Source organism: Canis lupus, chromosome 9, assembly GCF_048164855.1.
Source record: "Canis lupus baileyi chromosome 9, mCanLup2.hap1, whole genome shotgun sequence".
NCBI classification, from domain to species: domain Eukaryota; kingdom Metazoa; phylum Chordata; class Mammalia; order Carnivora; family Canidae; genus Canis; species Canis lupus.
The window spans coordinates 40,490,343-40,507,524 of record NC_132846.1 but is presented as its reverse complement, the minus strand read 5'-3'; the positions used below and the strand labels follow the sequence as shown (position 1 = coordinate 40,507,524).

The window sequence follows — 17,182 nt, the reverse complement described above, 5'->3', positions numbered from 1 at the left end:
CACGACTTGGTAAAGATAGCTCGTGAGCTGAAGAACACATGCCTGCTGTCTCTTTTTTAGTTCTCTACAGACATGTGTCACCAAAAAGTCTTTGAATTTTTTTCCTAGCTGTACTGAGATATAATTGATTGAATATCTTTAAAGATGTAAAAAAAATAATTTAAATAATAGTCTCAACAATTATTTTTAGATTGTATTTGCTAACATTTATATGAATATTTGTTCATAGGACAAAATCTAGGTGAAACCCAGAAAATTATTAAAATAATCTTTTAATCTCTTGTAATTGCACAAATTAGAGTTAACCACCACTACGTTTCTAGAAATATGCTTCCGGTATTCTTTATCTGCCCCCCTTTTTCTTTTTAAAATTGAGATCCTATGGTGTTATATCTGGCATACACACACACACACACACACACACAGATACATAATATCTTTTATTTAGTCATATTGCAAATACCAACAATGAATATTTCTTTACACATTCCTAGAGCCACTACTAACAATCAAGATACAGAATATTTCCATTACCCCAAAAAGTTCTCTGGGTCATTTTTCCATTAGTGATCTCAGTCCACAGCTCTAGGAGACTCCCAATCAACTATCTGTCACCATAGATTAGATTTGTTCTTCTAGTGTTCATATAAATTAAATCATACCTATGTATTCTTTTATGTTGACTTCTTTCATTCAGCCTAGTGTTTTCGAGTTTCGCCCACATTGTTGCAGGTATAAGCAGTTCATTCCTCTTGATTACAGAGTAGTATTCCATTGTATGGAGTGGAACATAAACACCACAGTTTACCCATTCACCTGCTGGTAGACATTTGGATTGTTTCCAATTTGGGGCTACTGTGAATAGAGCTGCTATGTACATGTCTTCCTGTGGACATATGTCTTCATTTCTCTTGAATAAATATCTAGGAATAAAGTTATTAGATCAGAAAGTAGGTATATGTTTAAATGTATTTATTTTATTTTTAAAATTAATTTTTTAAAGATTTTATTTATTTATTTAAAAAGATTTTATTTATTTATTCATGAGAGACACAGAGAGAGGCAGAGACATAGGCAGAGGAAGAAGCAGGCTCCCTGCAGAGAGCCTGATGTGGGACTCGATCCTAGGACCCCAGGATCATGACCTGAGCCACTTAGGTGCCCCTAAAAGATTTTATTTATTTGTTTGGGAGTGAGAGAAAGCACAGAGGGAAAAAAGCAGACTTACCATCAAGCAGGGAGCCCAATGCAGGGCTGGATCTCAGGACATCGGGATAATGAGCCCAAGGCAGAAGCTTAACTGACTGAGCCACCCAGGCACTACCAAATTTATGTATTTTAAATTTATATATTAAATTTATATTTTAAAAAGTAACTTTTTCAAAGTATTGGTACTGTCTTGTAGTTCCACAGTAGTGTATGATTGTTCTGGTTCTTCCACACACTCATGAACACTTTGTATAGTCAGTCTTTTTTATTTTAGCCATTCGATTGTGTCATTACATATACTATTTTTTAAATTTAACATTCTATTGTGAGCATTACCCATAATATTAAATATTCTTTGTAAATGTCACCCTGTGGTTGTATTGTATATCACTGTATGGGTGAATCATACTTCAGATAAGTGATTCCCTATTGATGAACTGTTAGGTTGTAGTGTTCTCCGTAAATAATGCTGACATCTTTGTCAGAGTAAGGGGTGATTTCCTCAGAATAAATTACCTAAGTAATTCTTTCTTATGGTAGAAAAATTAGAAAAGTACAAATAAGCAAAAGGAACAAAGCTGTCTATAATTTTACTACTTTGAGATGGCTAAACCACATCTCAAAATAAGGTCAACTTTTAAAAAAGTTATCTTCATTCCAAGAAATTAAAAAGAATCATAGTGGAGAAAAAAACCTTTTTTAAAGACTCTTGTTACCTATTAGCAAGAGCTCATTTCTGACGTTTTGGCAAGGAGAAGAAATTCTACTATTTTAGTCTGTCCAATGGGCAGCTTTGGGTGCTTCCAATGGAAGGGGTCCAAACCTTGAAAATAACCCCCTACAGATCTCAGGGTAGACTCTAGAGATGCTATCTCTAAAAATCTCAAATGGAGGGGTGTCTGTGTAAGTCAGTCGGTTGAGCGTCTGATTTTTTATTTCAGCTCAGGTCATGATCTGAAGATCATGGGATTGAGCTCTGCATAGGACTCTGCACTCAGTCCAGACTCTGCTTGAGATTCTCTCTCCCTATCCTTCTGCCCGTCTCACTCATACTCTCACTTTCTCCCTAAAATAAACAATAATTTAAAAGAAAATAAAAAATAAAAATTTCAAATGGAGCCCTAATCCTCTACAGAAAAGACTGAATATACAAAACTAGGAAGCAAAACAACAGGCTCTTTCTTTCAGCCACCCTCATGCCCTTCTGCCAAATATATGTATTCTACAAAGCATTCTCATAGAATCCTCCCATTTCTGGGCTTTGGAAAGAATGCACTGCTAGACACACCCTCTCTGGATCCAGGAAGGAACTTTCTAAAAGCTGGGTGGTATGTGTTAAAAGCAAAGAGAAGCTCTGAGTTGGACTGTGAGAACAGGTCTTGACAGGCCAATGTCTCAAAGCCCCAGGCTGGTGAGCACCTGAGGAAAACACACAGGTAGAAATCACCACTCTCAAGATGGTAAAGAAAGGAAGAGAAAAACAACTTTTTTTTTTTTTCATCTATAGGTCATAGTTAAAGGACCATATGCTCAGGCAACTCCTAAGCAGACAATTCAAGAAGCAACACTTAGCAATTGTGTGCCAAAGTTGCCTTGGCACTTATGTGCCAGACACTGGATTGGGTGCTTTATGTGCATTAGCCCTAATAGTTAATACTCACAGTGAACCCATGAGGTTAACCCAATGAGTATTATTACCCCAATTTTGTGGACAAGGAAATAGAGGCTCAGAGAGGTGAAGTAACTTGCTTGAGACCACACAGATCACATGTGTGACCTGAGGCTCTCTGACCAGATCCATATTACATGGGCCCACATAGTCCAGTCATTCCCAGTCTTCTCCCTCTCCCTGACACCAAGCAGCTCTCAGAACGGTGCCTGGTAATACTACCACGGCTCTGTTCATTATAGTCACACCTGCATCTACAGTTGGTCACACTGGTACTTTGGAAAGTATATATGCCAGGAGGTAAGAAAGAGGAGTGATTCTCCTGGGGCACCTTGGCGAGGAGACAGCATTGTGTAGAGCAAAGTGTACTGGCCTGGGGATTAGCAGGGTTGAGTCCTAGTGTGAGATCTGCCATCAATAGCCTAACAACCATGGGTAAGTATCTGACCTCTCTGGGTCTCTGTTGGTTCCTCTGTATGAGCACTGACACGCCTCCAGCATCCTTTTTCCCATTTGCTTCTCAGGCCTCCCTCAGGGCTCCCCATGGAGACTAAGACTGTGTACTTCAGTATGAGGCCTCTGGAGCCACTCAGCTACTCAAGCCAACAGGCTGGACAGAATCCCAGCTCTGTCACTTGCTGGTTGTGGGACCTTAAGAATTTATTAACACGCTGTGCCTCAGTCTCTCCGCTGCAGAACGGACCTACCTCATGGGGTTGCTGTAAGGTTTAAAGAGATAATGCCTGAGACAGAGTAAGCAGTTTGGGCATGTTATGATTACTATTAGTGACATGTAATCTACATATTATCCCCATATCTCAGTTGGTTTTTCTTCTTGTCTAAACCCTATTCGTCAGCTCCTCTGATGAAGGAGTGAACTTCACACAGGCCTCTGGTTCTCTTCAGAAGGTTGCAACAGGGCAGGACACATGCTTGGTGCTGTCATTTAAAGGTGTTTAAACTCAGTGCCAGTAAGACTGCTGACTCTTGCTTTTTGGGGAGAGGGCATTGGTCACTGCACAATGATTGTATCATGAGCAAGATGCTCCCTTAGAAAGAAACAACACTAGTCTGGTGTCTGGAGTCAAATTCCATTGGGGAATGTGTTCATTTGTGATCTGAAATCAGGGCAGAGCCAGGAATACAAAAAGAGGGGAAGGCATTCTATAGACATTACCCATCTGCTTCTCATTTTAAAGACTGATGAGATCATGGTGTCCTCGCTCCTGTATTTTAATAAAATTGTCCCAATGGCACATTGCCTTAAAACCTGCAGGCAAATCATACTAATTCAGACAAGGTGGACTTTGTGAAATGTCAGCACTTTAGACTATTTCATTCAATTCAAAATATTTTCTAATTTCCCTTGTGATTTCTTCTTTGACCCATGGAATATGTAAAAGTGTGTTGGTTCTAGATATTAAAGGATTTTCCAGATATCTTTCTTTTATTGACTTTTAATTTAATTCCATTGTGGTTAGAAAACATACTTTGATTTCAATTCTTTTAAATTTGCTAAGGTTTGTTTTATGGTCCAGGGTATAGTGGGGCACAATTTGTGTGTACTTGAGAAGACTGGGTATCTACTGTCAGGTGGAATGTCCTATAAATGTTAATTAGGTCATGTTGGTTAATAGTGCTGTTCAGGTCTTCTCTCTCCTTAGTCTTCTACCATCTGCTTTATCTACTTGCTCCATCTTGTTACTGAGAGAAGAGTGTTGAAATCTCTAACTACAATTATGAACTTCTCCATTTATTCTTCCAGCTCTATCAGTTTTTACTCAGATATTTTGAAGCTTTGTTATTTGGTACATATATATTTAGAATTATTATATATTTTTTTAAGATTTTATTTATTTATTCATGAGAGACACAGAGAGAGAGAGAGAGAGAGGCAGAGACACAGGCAGAGGGAGAGGCAGGCTCCATGGAGGGAGCCCAATGTGGGACTCGATCCCGGGTCTCCAGGATCACACCCAGAGCCAAAGGCAGACACTCAACCACTGAGCTACTCAGGCATCCAAAATGATTATATCTTCTTGATAAAATTGTTCTCTTATCATTATATAATTAACCTCTTTATTGATGGTGATATGCCTTGTTTTCCAAGTCCATTTGAGCTTTCTTTTGATTTACTGTTAGCATGACATATCCTTCTCTATCTTTCTACTTTCAATTTATTTGTGTCTTTATATTTCAAGTGTGTTTCTTATGGGTAGCATACAGCTGGGTCTAGCCTTTTTGTTCAATTCGATAATCTCTCCCTTTTATTAGAGGTGGTTTAGACTATTTACATTTAATGTAGTTATCCGTATGTTGGATTTAAATATCTCATTGCTAGCTGTTTTCCATTTGTCACATCTTTTCTTTGTTTCTTTTTTTCTCTTTTCCTGTCTTCTTTTGAATTTATTTGGTATTTTTTTATTATTCCATTTTACTTCCACTTAAATTTTATATTTATTTATTTTTAAGTAAATTCTACCCCCAATGTGGGGCTCAAACTCACTACCCCAAGATCAAAAGTCACATGCTACCAACTGAGCCAGCCAGGTGACCCCTCCACTTAAATATTTTAAATTGAAAGTGTTTCCAGACAGCGGTACCTGGGCAACTCATTTGGTTAAGGAGGTGACTCTTGATTTCAGCTCAGGTCATGATCTCCCAGCCATGGGAATGGAGACCCAAATGGACTCCACACTCAGCAAGAAGTCTGCTTTAGATTCTCTCTCTCCCTCTCCCTCTGACCCTCTTCCTATTCTCTCTCTCTAAAATAAATACATTTAAAAATCTTTTTAAAAATACATGAAAGTGTTTTCATACATACTGAAACCTTTCAATGTATTGGTTTTTTTTTTTTTAATGTATTGTTAACTAGAGGTCCTTTTTATTTAACTAAAAGAGTGTGGACTTTGGAGTTAACCAAACCTTCATTTGTAACCTAGTTTCTCAGGCCCATATGACCTTTGTCAACTCAATATCTATAAGATTCAACTTCCCCATTTGTTGGTTTGGGTTTTTTTGTTTTTGCTTTATTTTTTTTCAGTTTTACTTATTTAAGTAATCTCTACACCCAACATGGGGCTCAAACTCATGACCCTGAGATCAAGAATCACAATGTTTGGGACACCTGGGTGGTTCAGTGGTTGAATGTCTGCCTTTGGCTCAGGGCGTGACCCCAGGGTCCAGGGATTGTTTTGCGCATCAGGCTCCCCTCGAAGAGCCTGCTTCTCCCTCTGCCTGTGTCTCTGCCTCTCTCTGTGTGTCTATCATGAATAAATAAATAAAATCTTAAAAAAAAAAAAAAGAGTCACAATGTTCTGACTGGCCAGCCAGGCATCTATCAACTTGTAAAATCTAAATAATCATTACTACTTTTCAGAGCACAATGAGAATCAAATGAAAAAATTAATTACAGTATCTAGCATAGGTCTAGAACATAACAAATAATTAGTGTTACTTGCCTTCATTTTATTTGTTTTCTTCACATAGCTCTGTTTCTTTTTTCTTTTTCTTTTTTTTTTTTTTTTCATAGCTCTGTTTCTAAAAGAAGTTTGAACACTATCAAGGAATCAAATACCTGGCCTATTTACTACCACCTCTGATCATCTTTCATGAGCCCAGAGCAGATATTGCTAGTCAACCACAGCTCTGTTTTGTTTTTAAGATTTATTTTTTATTTACATCAAAGAGAGAGGAAAAGTATGGGTGCAGTGGGGGGGGAGGGGCAGAGGAAGAGGGAGTGAGAATCTTAAGCAGACTCCATGCTGAGCATGGAGCCCAATGTGGGGCTTGATCTCACGACCCTGAGATCATGACCCTGGGATCATGACCTGAGCTGAAACCAAGAGTCGGATGCTTAATTGACTGTACCACCAAGGTGCCCCAAGCATAGCACTGTTTTAAATAAACTCAAATATAGCATCATGCCAACCAAATGGAGATGGATCAAACTATGAAACCCATCTGCCAACAAGGGCTAATACAACCCTACTGAAAGTCTTTTTAATACATTTATTATTGTAATTGGGTTAAATCCCCCTTTTCTCTAACAACTTTTTACCTTGTTCATTTAATCAAACCCTTCACTAAAGGTATTGCAAAGGAAAACTTCTATTTGTTCAGCTCCAGTGATCCCAAATGCTGAATCAATGAGGTTTTTATTTGGCATCTGTGAAACCAGACACCAAAGCAGAGTACAGGGTGAAAGTAGAGTCGTTGGCCAGGGGTCAGGGGCAGGACCGCAGGGCCAGCTCATCGCCTCTCATTTTAGAGCCTGACACAAGCATGTGATGAGGGCCTGGCATCTCATGATGGGCACCAACTATTCCTTCTGGGACCTCGGGTGTCACTTAGCTATGGATAGACAAAGGATGATCTGTCATTTGCTTTGAAAAAAGACTTGACCTCGTACCATAGCAAAGCACTGAACACTTCTTGTCCAGCTGCCTCTTCCCTGCCCGGCCTTGAAAATAAAGACTTCCTGTTAGTGGTGCTGGGCCACATTGGCCATGTCCAGAGACGAGCTGGTGCTTAGGAACATATATGCAGCCTTGTCTCCTCAGGATCTGAGCTTGCTGGGTGGGGACTGGCCTGGTAGTGGCACCCAGGCCACCCTCCTTGTAACCCTAGGAGGGACTGATTTATAACAGTGCTGGCTTCTTATTATTTAGGAAAACATCAGTGAAAAAACAACCCTGCTATCTGAAAGAGGCCCCCTAACCTACTCTTGGCCTGGATCTGCAGGGACACCCCATCCTCTCTTCTTACTATTTCTCCCTATCGGTCCTGTCATGGAAAACTTCGTAATGACATGGGCAGGGGGCTTCTTGAATATTCCCACCATACTTGTACCAATTTGGAGTATAGAAATAAGCTGAATGAATGCTTCCTTTTTTTTAAAAAAAAAAGACATGTGGCTCAAACTCACAACCCTGAGATCAATAGTCACATGCTCTACTGACTAAGCCAGTCAGGTGCCCTCAGAGCTGGGATTTGAACCCAGGCCTAAAACATAACTCTAAATCTAGTGCTTGTTCAACTCTTCCTGATATATAAAGAGGTGCATTCTTTCCTAAAACCACATTGATGAAATGTGGATTTTTTTTCTCTACTTGGAAGATGGAGTCCCTACAAGTTACATGAATTTCTCCCCAACACAGAGGGCAGGAGAGGAACTGGGAGAGGCCACCTCATCCATTCCCACCATTGGTCACTGATAGACTCCAGGGCAGGCTAGGGCTCTAGCAGAGGCAGGAAGCATCACTCAATGCTGTCAATCCCTGGAGTCAACAGTTTCTCTCCTCTCAGCATGCCTCCTCTTCTCCACACCACTGTGCTCCTCACTCTACATACTGAGTGCCAGTCCCTGGGCCTGACAGGAGCCGTCACTCCTAGATCTCCTTTCAGCTTCACCTCAAGAAATGCTCTCACCTCCACTTTCTTCAAAGTTCACTTCAGTGTCTGGGCTTCTGTGACCCTTGGTGATTCCCAGGCTATAATCATCAGTCAGGCTCTATGCTTCCATGGCAGCTGGCAGCTGGCACCTGAAATGTACCATGAAAATGAACTATTTAGGGGGCACCTGGGTGGCTCAGTCGGTTAAGTGTCTGTCTTCAGCTTGAGTCATGATCCCAGGGATGCAAGACAGAGCCCCAAGTTGGGCTCCCAATGCAGTGGGGAGCCTGCTTCTCCCTCTCCTCCCTGCTTGTGCTCTCTCTTGCTATCTCTCTCTCTCTCTCAAATAAATAAATAAATCCTTTAAAAATAAAATAAAATGTACTATTTTTGTTTCTTCCTTTTCTTGGTAGACCATGCAGTCTCTAAAGGCTAAGGGGACAAGTGTTATTAGTCTTTCTAAGGACCTAGCACAGGTCCCTAATAATGCCTATTTAACTAAATGGAATTTATTTTAATTGAATTGAACCAGCTCACTGACACAAAATTCAGGGAGGAATATATTTCATGATTTGTTATGAAGATTATTTGATTATTTCTCTGCAATATCAAAGGCTAAGGAGCAAATATTCTCATAAGTATGTCCAGGCTTGCAATTCTGATTGAATATGTGATTGAATATGTATATTGTGCATAAGGCAGACTCAGCTGAGTACACAAGATTTATAATTTTGTGTTATAAGAATGTGACAGAGGGGTGCCTAAGTGACTGATGTCTGACTCTTGATTTCGGCTCAGGTCATGATCTCAGAGTCATGGAATCTTGAGTCCTACATCAGGCTCTGCACTCAGCATGGAGTCAGTTTGGGATTCTTTCTCCCTCTGCCCCTCCCCTCACTCCCACTGTCTCAATCTCTCTCTCTCAAATAAATTAATTAAATCTTTAAGAAAAGAATGTGATAGAATGAGGCAATTTTGAAATTATGACTAAAATATTGTATGACATGTTTAGTGTAGACACCATGTGCTCTTCACAGAGTTGAATTAGCACTACAGATTTAATCATTAGTTTGAGATAGTATTTTATTTATTTTAAAGACTTTTATTTACTTATTTGAAAGAGAGAGAGAGAAGGGATCCCTGGGTGGCTCAGCGGTTTAGCGTCTGCCTTTGGTTCAGAGCATGATCCTGGAATCCCAGGATTGAGTCCCACATTGGGCTCTCTGCATGGGGCCTGCTTCTCCCTCTGCCTGTGTCTCTGCCTCTCTCTCTCTCTGTCTCTCTCTCTCTCTTTGTGTCTCTCACGAATAAATAAACAAAATCTCTAAAAAAGAGAAAGAGAGAAAATGAGTGGAGGGAGGGGCAAAGGGAGAGGGGAGAAGCAGACTTCCTGCTGAGCAGGGAGCCTGACACAGGAGGGCTCAATCCCAGGACCCAGAGATCATGACCTGAGCCAGGCAGATGCCCAACCAACTGAGCCACCCAGGTGTCCCGATATAGTCTTCTAAATGCTTAGGAATAGACTCAAGAATCACCTCCTGGAGCCTGTTCTGGAAGTTTTACCATCAATAGCCAATACTCACATTCTTTTCAGGGCTTTGCATACAACACTTCATACTATCCTCCCTACAACGTTATGAGGCAGACACTATGGACCTCCCCATTTCTCATATGGAAAACTGAAGCAGCATGAAAGGAAGTAACCTACCCAAAGCCTCACAGGGAGTAAGTGGTGGAGATGAGGTCTGAACCCTGGGCAGTGTGGCTCAAGTCCATGCTCTGTACATTCCAGGTATTACACACCAGCACACTAATCGGCTTTGAGCAGACCCATCAAGAGATCTAGCTTAATCTGAATTATTACATATTTACCTCTTGACCTCCAGTTGTATCCTCTGTAGGAGAGAGAAAAATATATTCAACAGTCTCTTTATAATCACACCATGAATATCAGAAGAGAATTTTTAGGCTGTGTCTGAGTTTTATTTCTGATTTGTTTAAATAATTCCATTTAGTTTAAAATTTCTCCCAGAGATTTCCCCCTCACCCCCACCCTCTGCCATGTTAGTCACCCATGTTTTTTAGGGCACACTTGATTTCTTTTAGATAATTCTTCCCAAATTATGAAGATCCTAACTGGATAGGAGCATTGTCTAGCTAAGGCCTAACCAAGGCCATATGTGGGAAAGTATTCAGGAGTTTTGCTTATCGTTTCCTCATTAACATTCCAGCATCATGTTCTTTTGTTTTCCCAATAGTTTCCTTCTTGCAAACTATAGTTGTGACACAGTAGTTAACTGTGTTTGTAGTTGTGACACAGTTGCTAACTTTGAAAACTTTGTAACATTTTATTTTTTTTACTATAGGGCTGTGAGCCATTTTTCGTCTTGTATTTGTGATGTGGATCATTTTTTAAAAATTTGTCAAGGCCAGTCTAAAAGGGTCATATTGAGTTGAGTTCTCACTGTTGGGATGTTGGCAACTCCACCTAATTTGGTATCATCCACCAAAAGCAAGATACTTATTCTCAACTCTATCATGTGGGTCACTGAAGAAAGTATTTATATAAGCCTCTTTTCCCATAAATATACTTTTTTGGTTTCCAGATAGTCTGGGAGTGTTGAACTGAGTTCACATTTAATCTTTTCCAAGAACTGCAATGATTATCTCAGCGTTATGCTGACTTATGAAGAAACAATCAAAGCTCATTACCAAATCTGAAGAAATACTGGTGTTTGGCCACTACTCAGTTCCTGGAGGACAATCCAAGTTGAATTTATTCTAAATACAGGAGGGACAGCAATGTTCTTTGGAAGCAAAAGCTTGGCCTGGATATCTGGAACTTACTGAGAGGGCTCTGCCCCTCATCTTGCTTCTAGACTGGCATTCCTTTTAGTTATTGCTAAGCAGAGCAAATTTACAATCTGGTAGCAAGCCAGGGCAACTATGAACTAAAGAATTGGAAGTCTTTAAACACAAATTTTTATATTGTTTATTTTATATCTTGTGTCCTAGAAAGGAAAAGACAGACAATTTTTTTTTTTTTTTTTATAAAAGGAAGTTTCATGGCTTCTCGTGTTCTCTCATATTTGTAGGGTGAACTGATGCATTGCCTATGCTAAAGAATCCCAGACCCGGCTGATAATCAGAACCACCTGGAAAGTTGGGAACTTTCATATGGTCAGCCCCTCCCTAGACTTCCTGAATCTTCATCTGGAGTTGGGTGTTAAGAAATGGAGGTAGGGCATCTCTATCTTTTGAAACCTCCCCAAATTAATTAAATTATTTATGGTTAAATCCATGCAATGGAACACCAAATAGCCATTTGAAAAGGGAGGACTACATATGCTAAAAAACTACATGTGATATGGAAAAATCTCACATTAGGCACACAGAATGCATAGTAAGTTCCCAATGAGATGAACTTATCATGAATATATATGTACACATGCATACAGACATCCACTTATATGTGTATACTATATACAATTAGGCGCTTCACCAGAGGCACCTGTCAATCAGAAAGAATGCCACAGAGCACCTGGGCCTAGTGTAACCCCTTGAGATGATTATAGGGGACAGGGTATGAGAGGAGGAAATCAGGGAGTCTGGGATCCCATGGGGGTAGAGGCAGTGTCTACCGACTCTCATGGAAGTATTTCAACATGTCTACACCAGATGAGGCTTAGTCCTGCATTTACATACTTAAAACAATTCTGGAAGTTTTCCTGAGAATCTGAGACTAGTGGCCTATCCATCAACACTGGTTGACTTACACAGACAGATAATTTACTGGGAGCTTATTGGGTAGAATTATCAGGAAAGCTTGGAAAACAGACAAGAATAAAGGTGAAGTAGACTAGCCACAACCACAGGCAAGGCCACACTGCTGAACCAGTCCAACATGCCCCCTGCCGCTGCCACCCCTCTTCACTGGAGGCTGTTGCTGTCATCCCTGCCGCTTGCAAACTTTGGAAGAGCACTTGGTACATCATCTCATGATTATTTAGATTCGAAAGGGTACACAGCTACTGTTGCTAATGCTGGTATAAATATTGGGGTGCATGTACCTCTTCAAATCTGTATTTTTATATCCGTTGGGTAAATACTTAGCAATACAATTGCTGGATCATGGGGTAATTCTATTTTTAACTTTTTGAGGAACCTCCATACTTTTTCCAGAGTAGCTGCACCAGTTTGCATTCCCAACAACAATTCTCCATATCCTCACCAATACTTGTTTCCCGTGTTGTTAATTTTAGCCATTCTGACAGGCGTGAGATGATATCTCATTGTAGTTTTGATGTGTATTTCACTGGTGATAAGTGATGTTGAACATCTATTCATATCTTCTGCCCATTTCTCAACTGGATTATTTGTTTTTTGGGTGTAGAGTTTGATAAATTCTTTATAGATTTTGGATACTAGCCTTTTATCAGATATGTTATTTGCAAATATCTTCTCCCATTCCACAGATGGCATTTTAGTTTTGTTGATTGTTTCCTTTGCTGTGCAGATTTCTATCTTGATGAAGTCCTAATAGATCATTTTGGCTTCTGTTTCCCTTGCCTCTGGCAACATGTCTAATAAGAAATTGCTACAGCTGAGGTCAAAGAGGTTTCTACATGTGTTGTCCTCTGGGATTTTGATAGATTCCTGTCTCACATTGAGGTGTTTCACCCATTTTGAATTTACTTTTGTGTATGGTGTAAAAAAGTGGTCCAGTTTCATTCTTCTGCATGTTGCTGTCCAGTTTTTCCAACATCATTTGTTGAAGAGACTGTCTTTTTCCACCAAATATTCTTTACTGCTTTGTCAAAGATTAGTTGACCAGAGAGTTGTAGGTCCACTTCTGGGTTCTCTATTCTGTTCCATTGATCTGTGTGTCAGTTTTTGTGCCAGTACCATACTGTCTTGATGATCACAGCATTGTAATACAGTTTGAAGTCTGGGATTGTGATGTTTCTAGATTTGATTTTTCTTTTTCAGCATTGCTTTGGCTATTCAGGGTCTTTTGTGGTTCAATAGAAATTTTAGAATTACTTGTCCTAGCTCCGTGAAAAATGCTGGTGGCATTTTGATAGGGATTACATTAAATGTGTAGATTGCTTTGGGTAGTGTAGACGTTTTTACAATGTTTATTCTTCCAAACCATGAGCATGGAATGTTTTTGTGTCCTCTTCAATTCTTTGTGTTCTCTTCAATTTTTTTCATAAATGTTCTATAGTTTTCAGAATACAGATCTTTTACCTCTTTGGTTAGGTTTATTACTAGGTATCGTATATTTTTTGAAGCAATTGTAAATGGGATCAATTCCTTGATTTATTTTTTTGCTGCTTCATTGTTGGTATGTAGAAATGCAACAGATTTCTGTACATTAATTTTATATCTTGTAACTTTGCTGAATTCATGTATTAGTTCTAGCATATTTTTTTTTTTTGTGGAGTCTTTTGGGTATTCTACATAGAGTATCATGTTGTCTATAAGTTGTGAAAGTTTGACTTCTTCCTTGCTGATTTGGATGCCTTTTATTTTTTTGTTGTTGTTGTCTGATTGCTGAGGCTGACTTCCGATACTATGTTAAATAGTAATGGTGAGAGTGGACACCTCTGTCTTTTTCTTGGCCATAAAGGAGAAGCTCTCGGTTGTTCCCCATTGAAGATGATATTAGCTGTGGGTGTTTCATATATGGCCTTTATGATGTTGAGGTATGTTCCATCTATACATACTTTGTTGAGGGTTTTCATCAAGAATAGGTGCTTTATTTTGTCAAATGCTTTCTCTGCATCTATTAAGAAGAATATATTGTTCTCATCTTTTCTTTTATCAATACTGTGTATCACATTGATTGATTTGCCAATATTGAAACACCTCTGCAGCTCAGGAATAAGTACCATTTTATTATGGAGAATAATTATTTTATCTTTTATTTTTTTTAAAGATTTTATTTGTTTATTCATGAGAGACACGGAGAGAGAAGCAGAGACATAGGCAGAGGGAGAGGCAGGCTTCCTGCAAGGAGCCTGATGTGGGACTTGATCCCAGGACCCTGGGATCACGACCTGAGCCAAAGGCAGACACTCAACCACTGAGCCACCCTGGCGTCCAGAGAATAATTCTTTTAATGTACTGTTGGATTAGATTTGCTAGTATCTTCTTGAGAATTTTTGCATCTATATTCATCAGGGATATCGACCTGTTATTTCTCCTTTTTAGTGGGGTCTGGTTTTGAAATCAAGGTAATCCTGGCCTCGTAGAATGAGTTTGAAAGTTTTCCTTCTATTTCTACTTTTTGGAACAGTTTGAGAAGAGTAGATATTAACTCTTCTTTAAATGTCCGGTAGAATTCAGCTGGGAAGCCTTCTGGCCCTGGACTCTCGTTTGTTGGGAGATTTTAATTACTGATTCAATTTCCTTGCTGGTTTCGGGTCTGTCCAAATTTTCTATTTCTTCCTGTTTCAGTTTGGTAATGTATGTTTCTAGGAATCTGTCCATTTCTTCCAGATTGCCCAGTTAGTTGGCATACAATTTTCCATAATTCTCTCTTATAATTGTTTGTATTTCTGTGGTGTTGGATATGATCTTTTCTCTTTCATTCATGATTTTATTTATTTGAGTCCTCTCTCTTTTCTTTTTGATAAGTCTGCTAGGAGTTTATCAATTTTATTAATTCTTTCAAAGAACCAGCTCCTAGTTTTATTTATTTGTTCCACTGGGGTTTTTGTATTTGTTTGTTTCTGTATCATTTACTTCTGCTCTAATGTTTATTATTTCCCTTCTTCTGCTGGCTTTAGGCTTTATTTGCTGTTCCTTTTCTAGCTTGTTTAGGCGTAGGTTAAGCTATGTATTTGAGACTTTTCTTGCTTCTTGAGGTAGGCCTGTATTGCAATATCCTTTCCTCTTAGGACCACCTTTGCTGCATCCCAAAGGTTTTAGACTGCTTGTTTTCATTTTTATTTGCTTCCATGTATTTTTTAAAATTTCTTCTTTAATTTCCTGGTTAACCCATTCATTCTTCAAGGATATTCTTTAACTAGCATGTATTTGTGGTCTTTCCCGATTTTTTCTTGTGGTTGACTTCAAGTTTCAAAGTGTTGTGGTTATATGTGTCACTTTAGATCCTTGAAAATGAACAGGTACACACACTTTCCCATCCTTTATTCCTCCATTGATGGAAGATGTGGCTTCCACAGAGATGTATGGCTTGGGTTTCATGGTGGAGTCATTCTGTCTCCTCTGAATTGAGCGTTCTTTCTAGCAGAGGTTCGTTTACCATGGTTTCATGAAGTGATTATCTTATTTTCAAGTGTTTTTTTTTAAATTTATTTATGATAGTCACAGAGAGAGATAGAGAGAGAGAGAGAAAGAGAGGCAGAGACACAGGCAGAGGGAGAAGCAGGCTCCATGCACCGGGAGCCCGACGTGGGATTCGATCCCGGGTCTCCAGGATCGCGCCCTGGGCCAAAGGCAGGCGCCAAACCGCTGCGCCACCCAGGGATCCCTATTTTCAAGTGTTATGTCAAGATTGAAGTAGGTCTTGGGGTCAACTGTACTTCCATTTCTGTTAGAACTTTTGTTTTGATTGCCTACCCACTTGAGAGAATGCCCAACCACATCTCTGAGCCTTTCCTAAGCAAGCAACTTGAAAAAAACATGGTTACTATAGTCCAGGATCTGGGAGAGAAGAGCAAAAAAAAAAAATAATAATAATAAACTACATCTTAAAAATTGTAGTGGTTTTTGTGTAAAAGCCAAGAGTTGAGAACATATACCAGAATTCAGGTTCCACTTGACCTGCAAACAAACTATGTAACTCTTCTAAATTTCATCTGCTTTTTTCCAGGCCACAAGAGTATTCAGAGACTGGGAAGCTGTGAAGATGAGGGGTAATAGCATGCTAATAACAATCACAAGACAAAGAAGAAAGTAGATCATCTTTGTTTTTTGATGATTATGTACCATTCATCCACAGAAAAGACCTACTACAATTCACTATAAAAGATATAAGCTCAGAGAAATGCAAACAGATGTTCACACAAAAATCTGTACATGAATGTTTATAGCAGCGTTATTGGTAATGGCCTCCAAACTGGAAATGACCCAGATATCCTTCAAAGGATGAATTAAACAAAGTGTGGGGCACCTGGGTGGTTCAGTTGGTTAATCATCTGACTGGATTTTGTCTCAGGTCATGATCTTAGGGTTGTGAGACGGAGCCCTGTGTCAGGCTTTGTGCTCAGCAGAGTCTGTTTGTCTCTCTCCCTTTGCTTCTACCCTCTGCTCTCTTTCTCTCTCTAAAATAAATAAAATCTTTTTTTAAAAAATAAACTATGTTACATCTACATCTCAGAATACTACTCATCAATAAAAAGGAATAAATTATTGATTGGGGCAGCCCGGGTGGCTCAGCGGTTTAGCGCCACCTTCAGTCCAGGGCCTGATCCTGGAGACCCGAGATCGAGTCCCATGTCAGGATACCTGCATGCTTCTACCTCTGCCTGTGTCTCTGCCTCTCTCTCTGTGTGTCTCTCATGAATAAATAAATAAAATCTTTAAAAAAAATTAACAGGATCTCTCTGTATAATTTCTTACAACTACATATGAATTTGCCATTACTTCCAGATTTAAAAAAATTAATTAAAAAAGAAAAGTAAAGGTATAATCAACACAAATATGTAAAAATAGAAAATGTAAATCTGCAAAACCAAAACTCTGAATTCTCATGATTAAGCATGACATTTATTTCTTTGATTTCTTGTAGCAAAAGAAGAAGAGGAAACCATGATGGGTCAAATATTCTTGTTTTCTCATGAAAATAATCATAGTAAATTTTTAAGAGAGGCAGTCTTTCCCTTGGGAGTCAATTCTAAAAGAGCAATGAACTTAGTACTTAAAAAAAAAAAGATTTAT

General features: G+C 39.2%; 1 protein-coding gene across 1 annotated transcript in view; it reads right to left on the bottom strand.

Annotated features, from left to right (window-relative positions):
- Positions 1-453: 453 nt before the first annotated feature.
- The window catches only part of PPP1R36 (protein phosphatase 1 regulatory subunit 36), a 72,546-nt gene continuing 55,817 nt past the window's right edge, over positions 454-17,182 (bottom strand). The window contains exon 12 of the mRNA XM_072837747.1: positions 454-923. Within this exon, the coding sequence (XP_072693848.1) occupies positions 605-923 (319 nt within the window). The 3' untranslated portion in view covers positions 454-604. The remainder of the gene's footprint in view (positions 924-17,182) is intronic.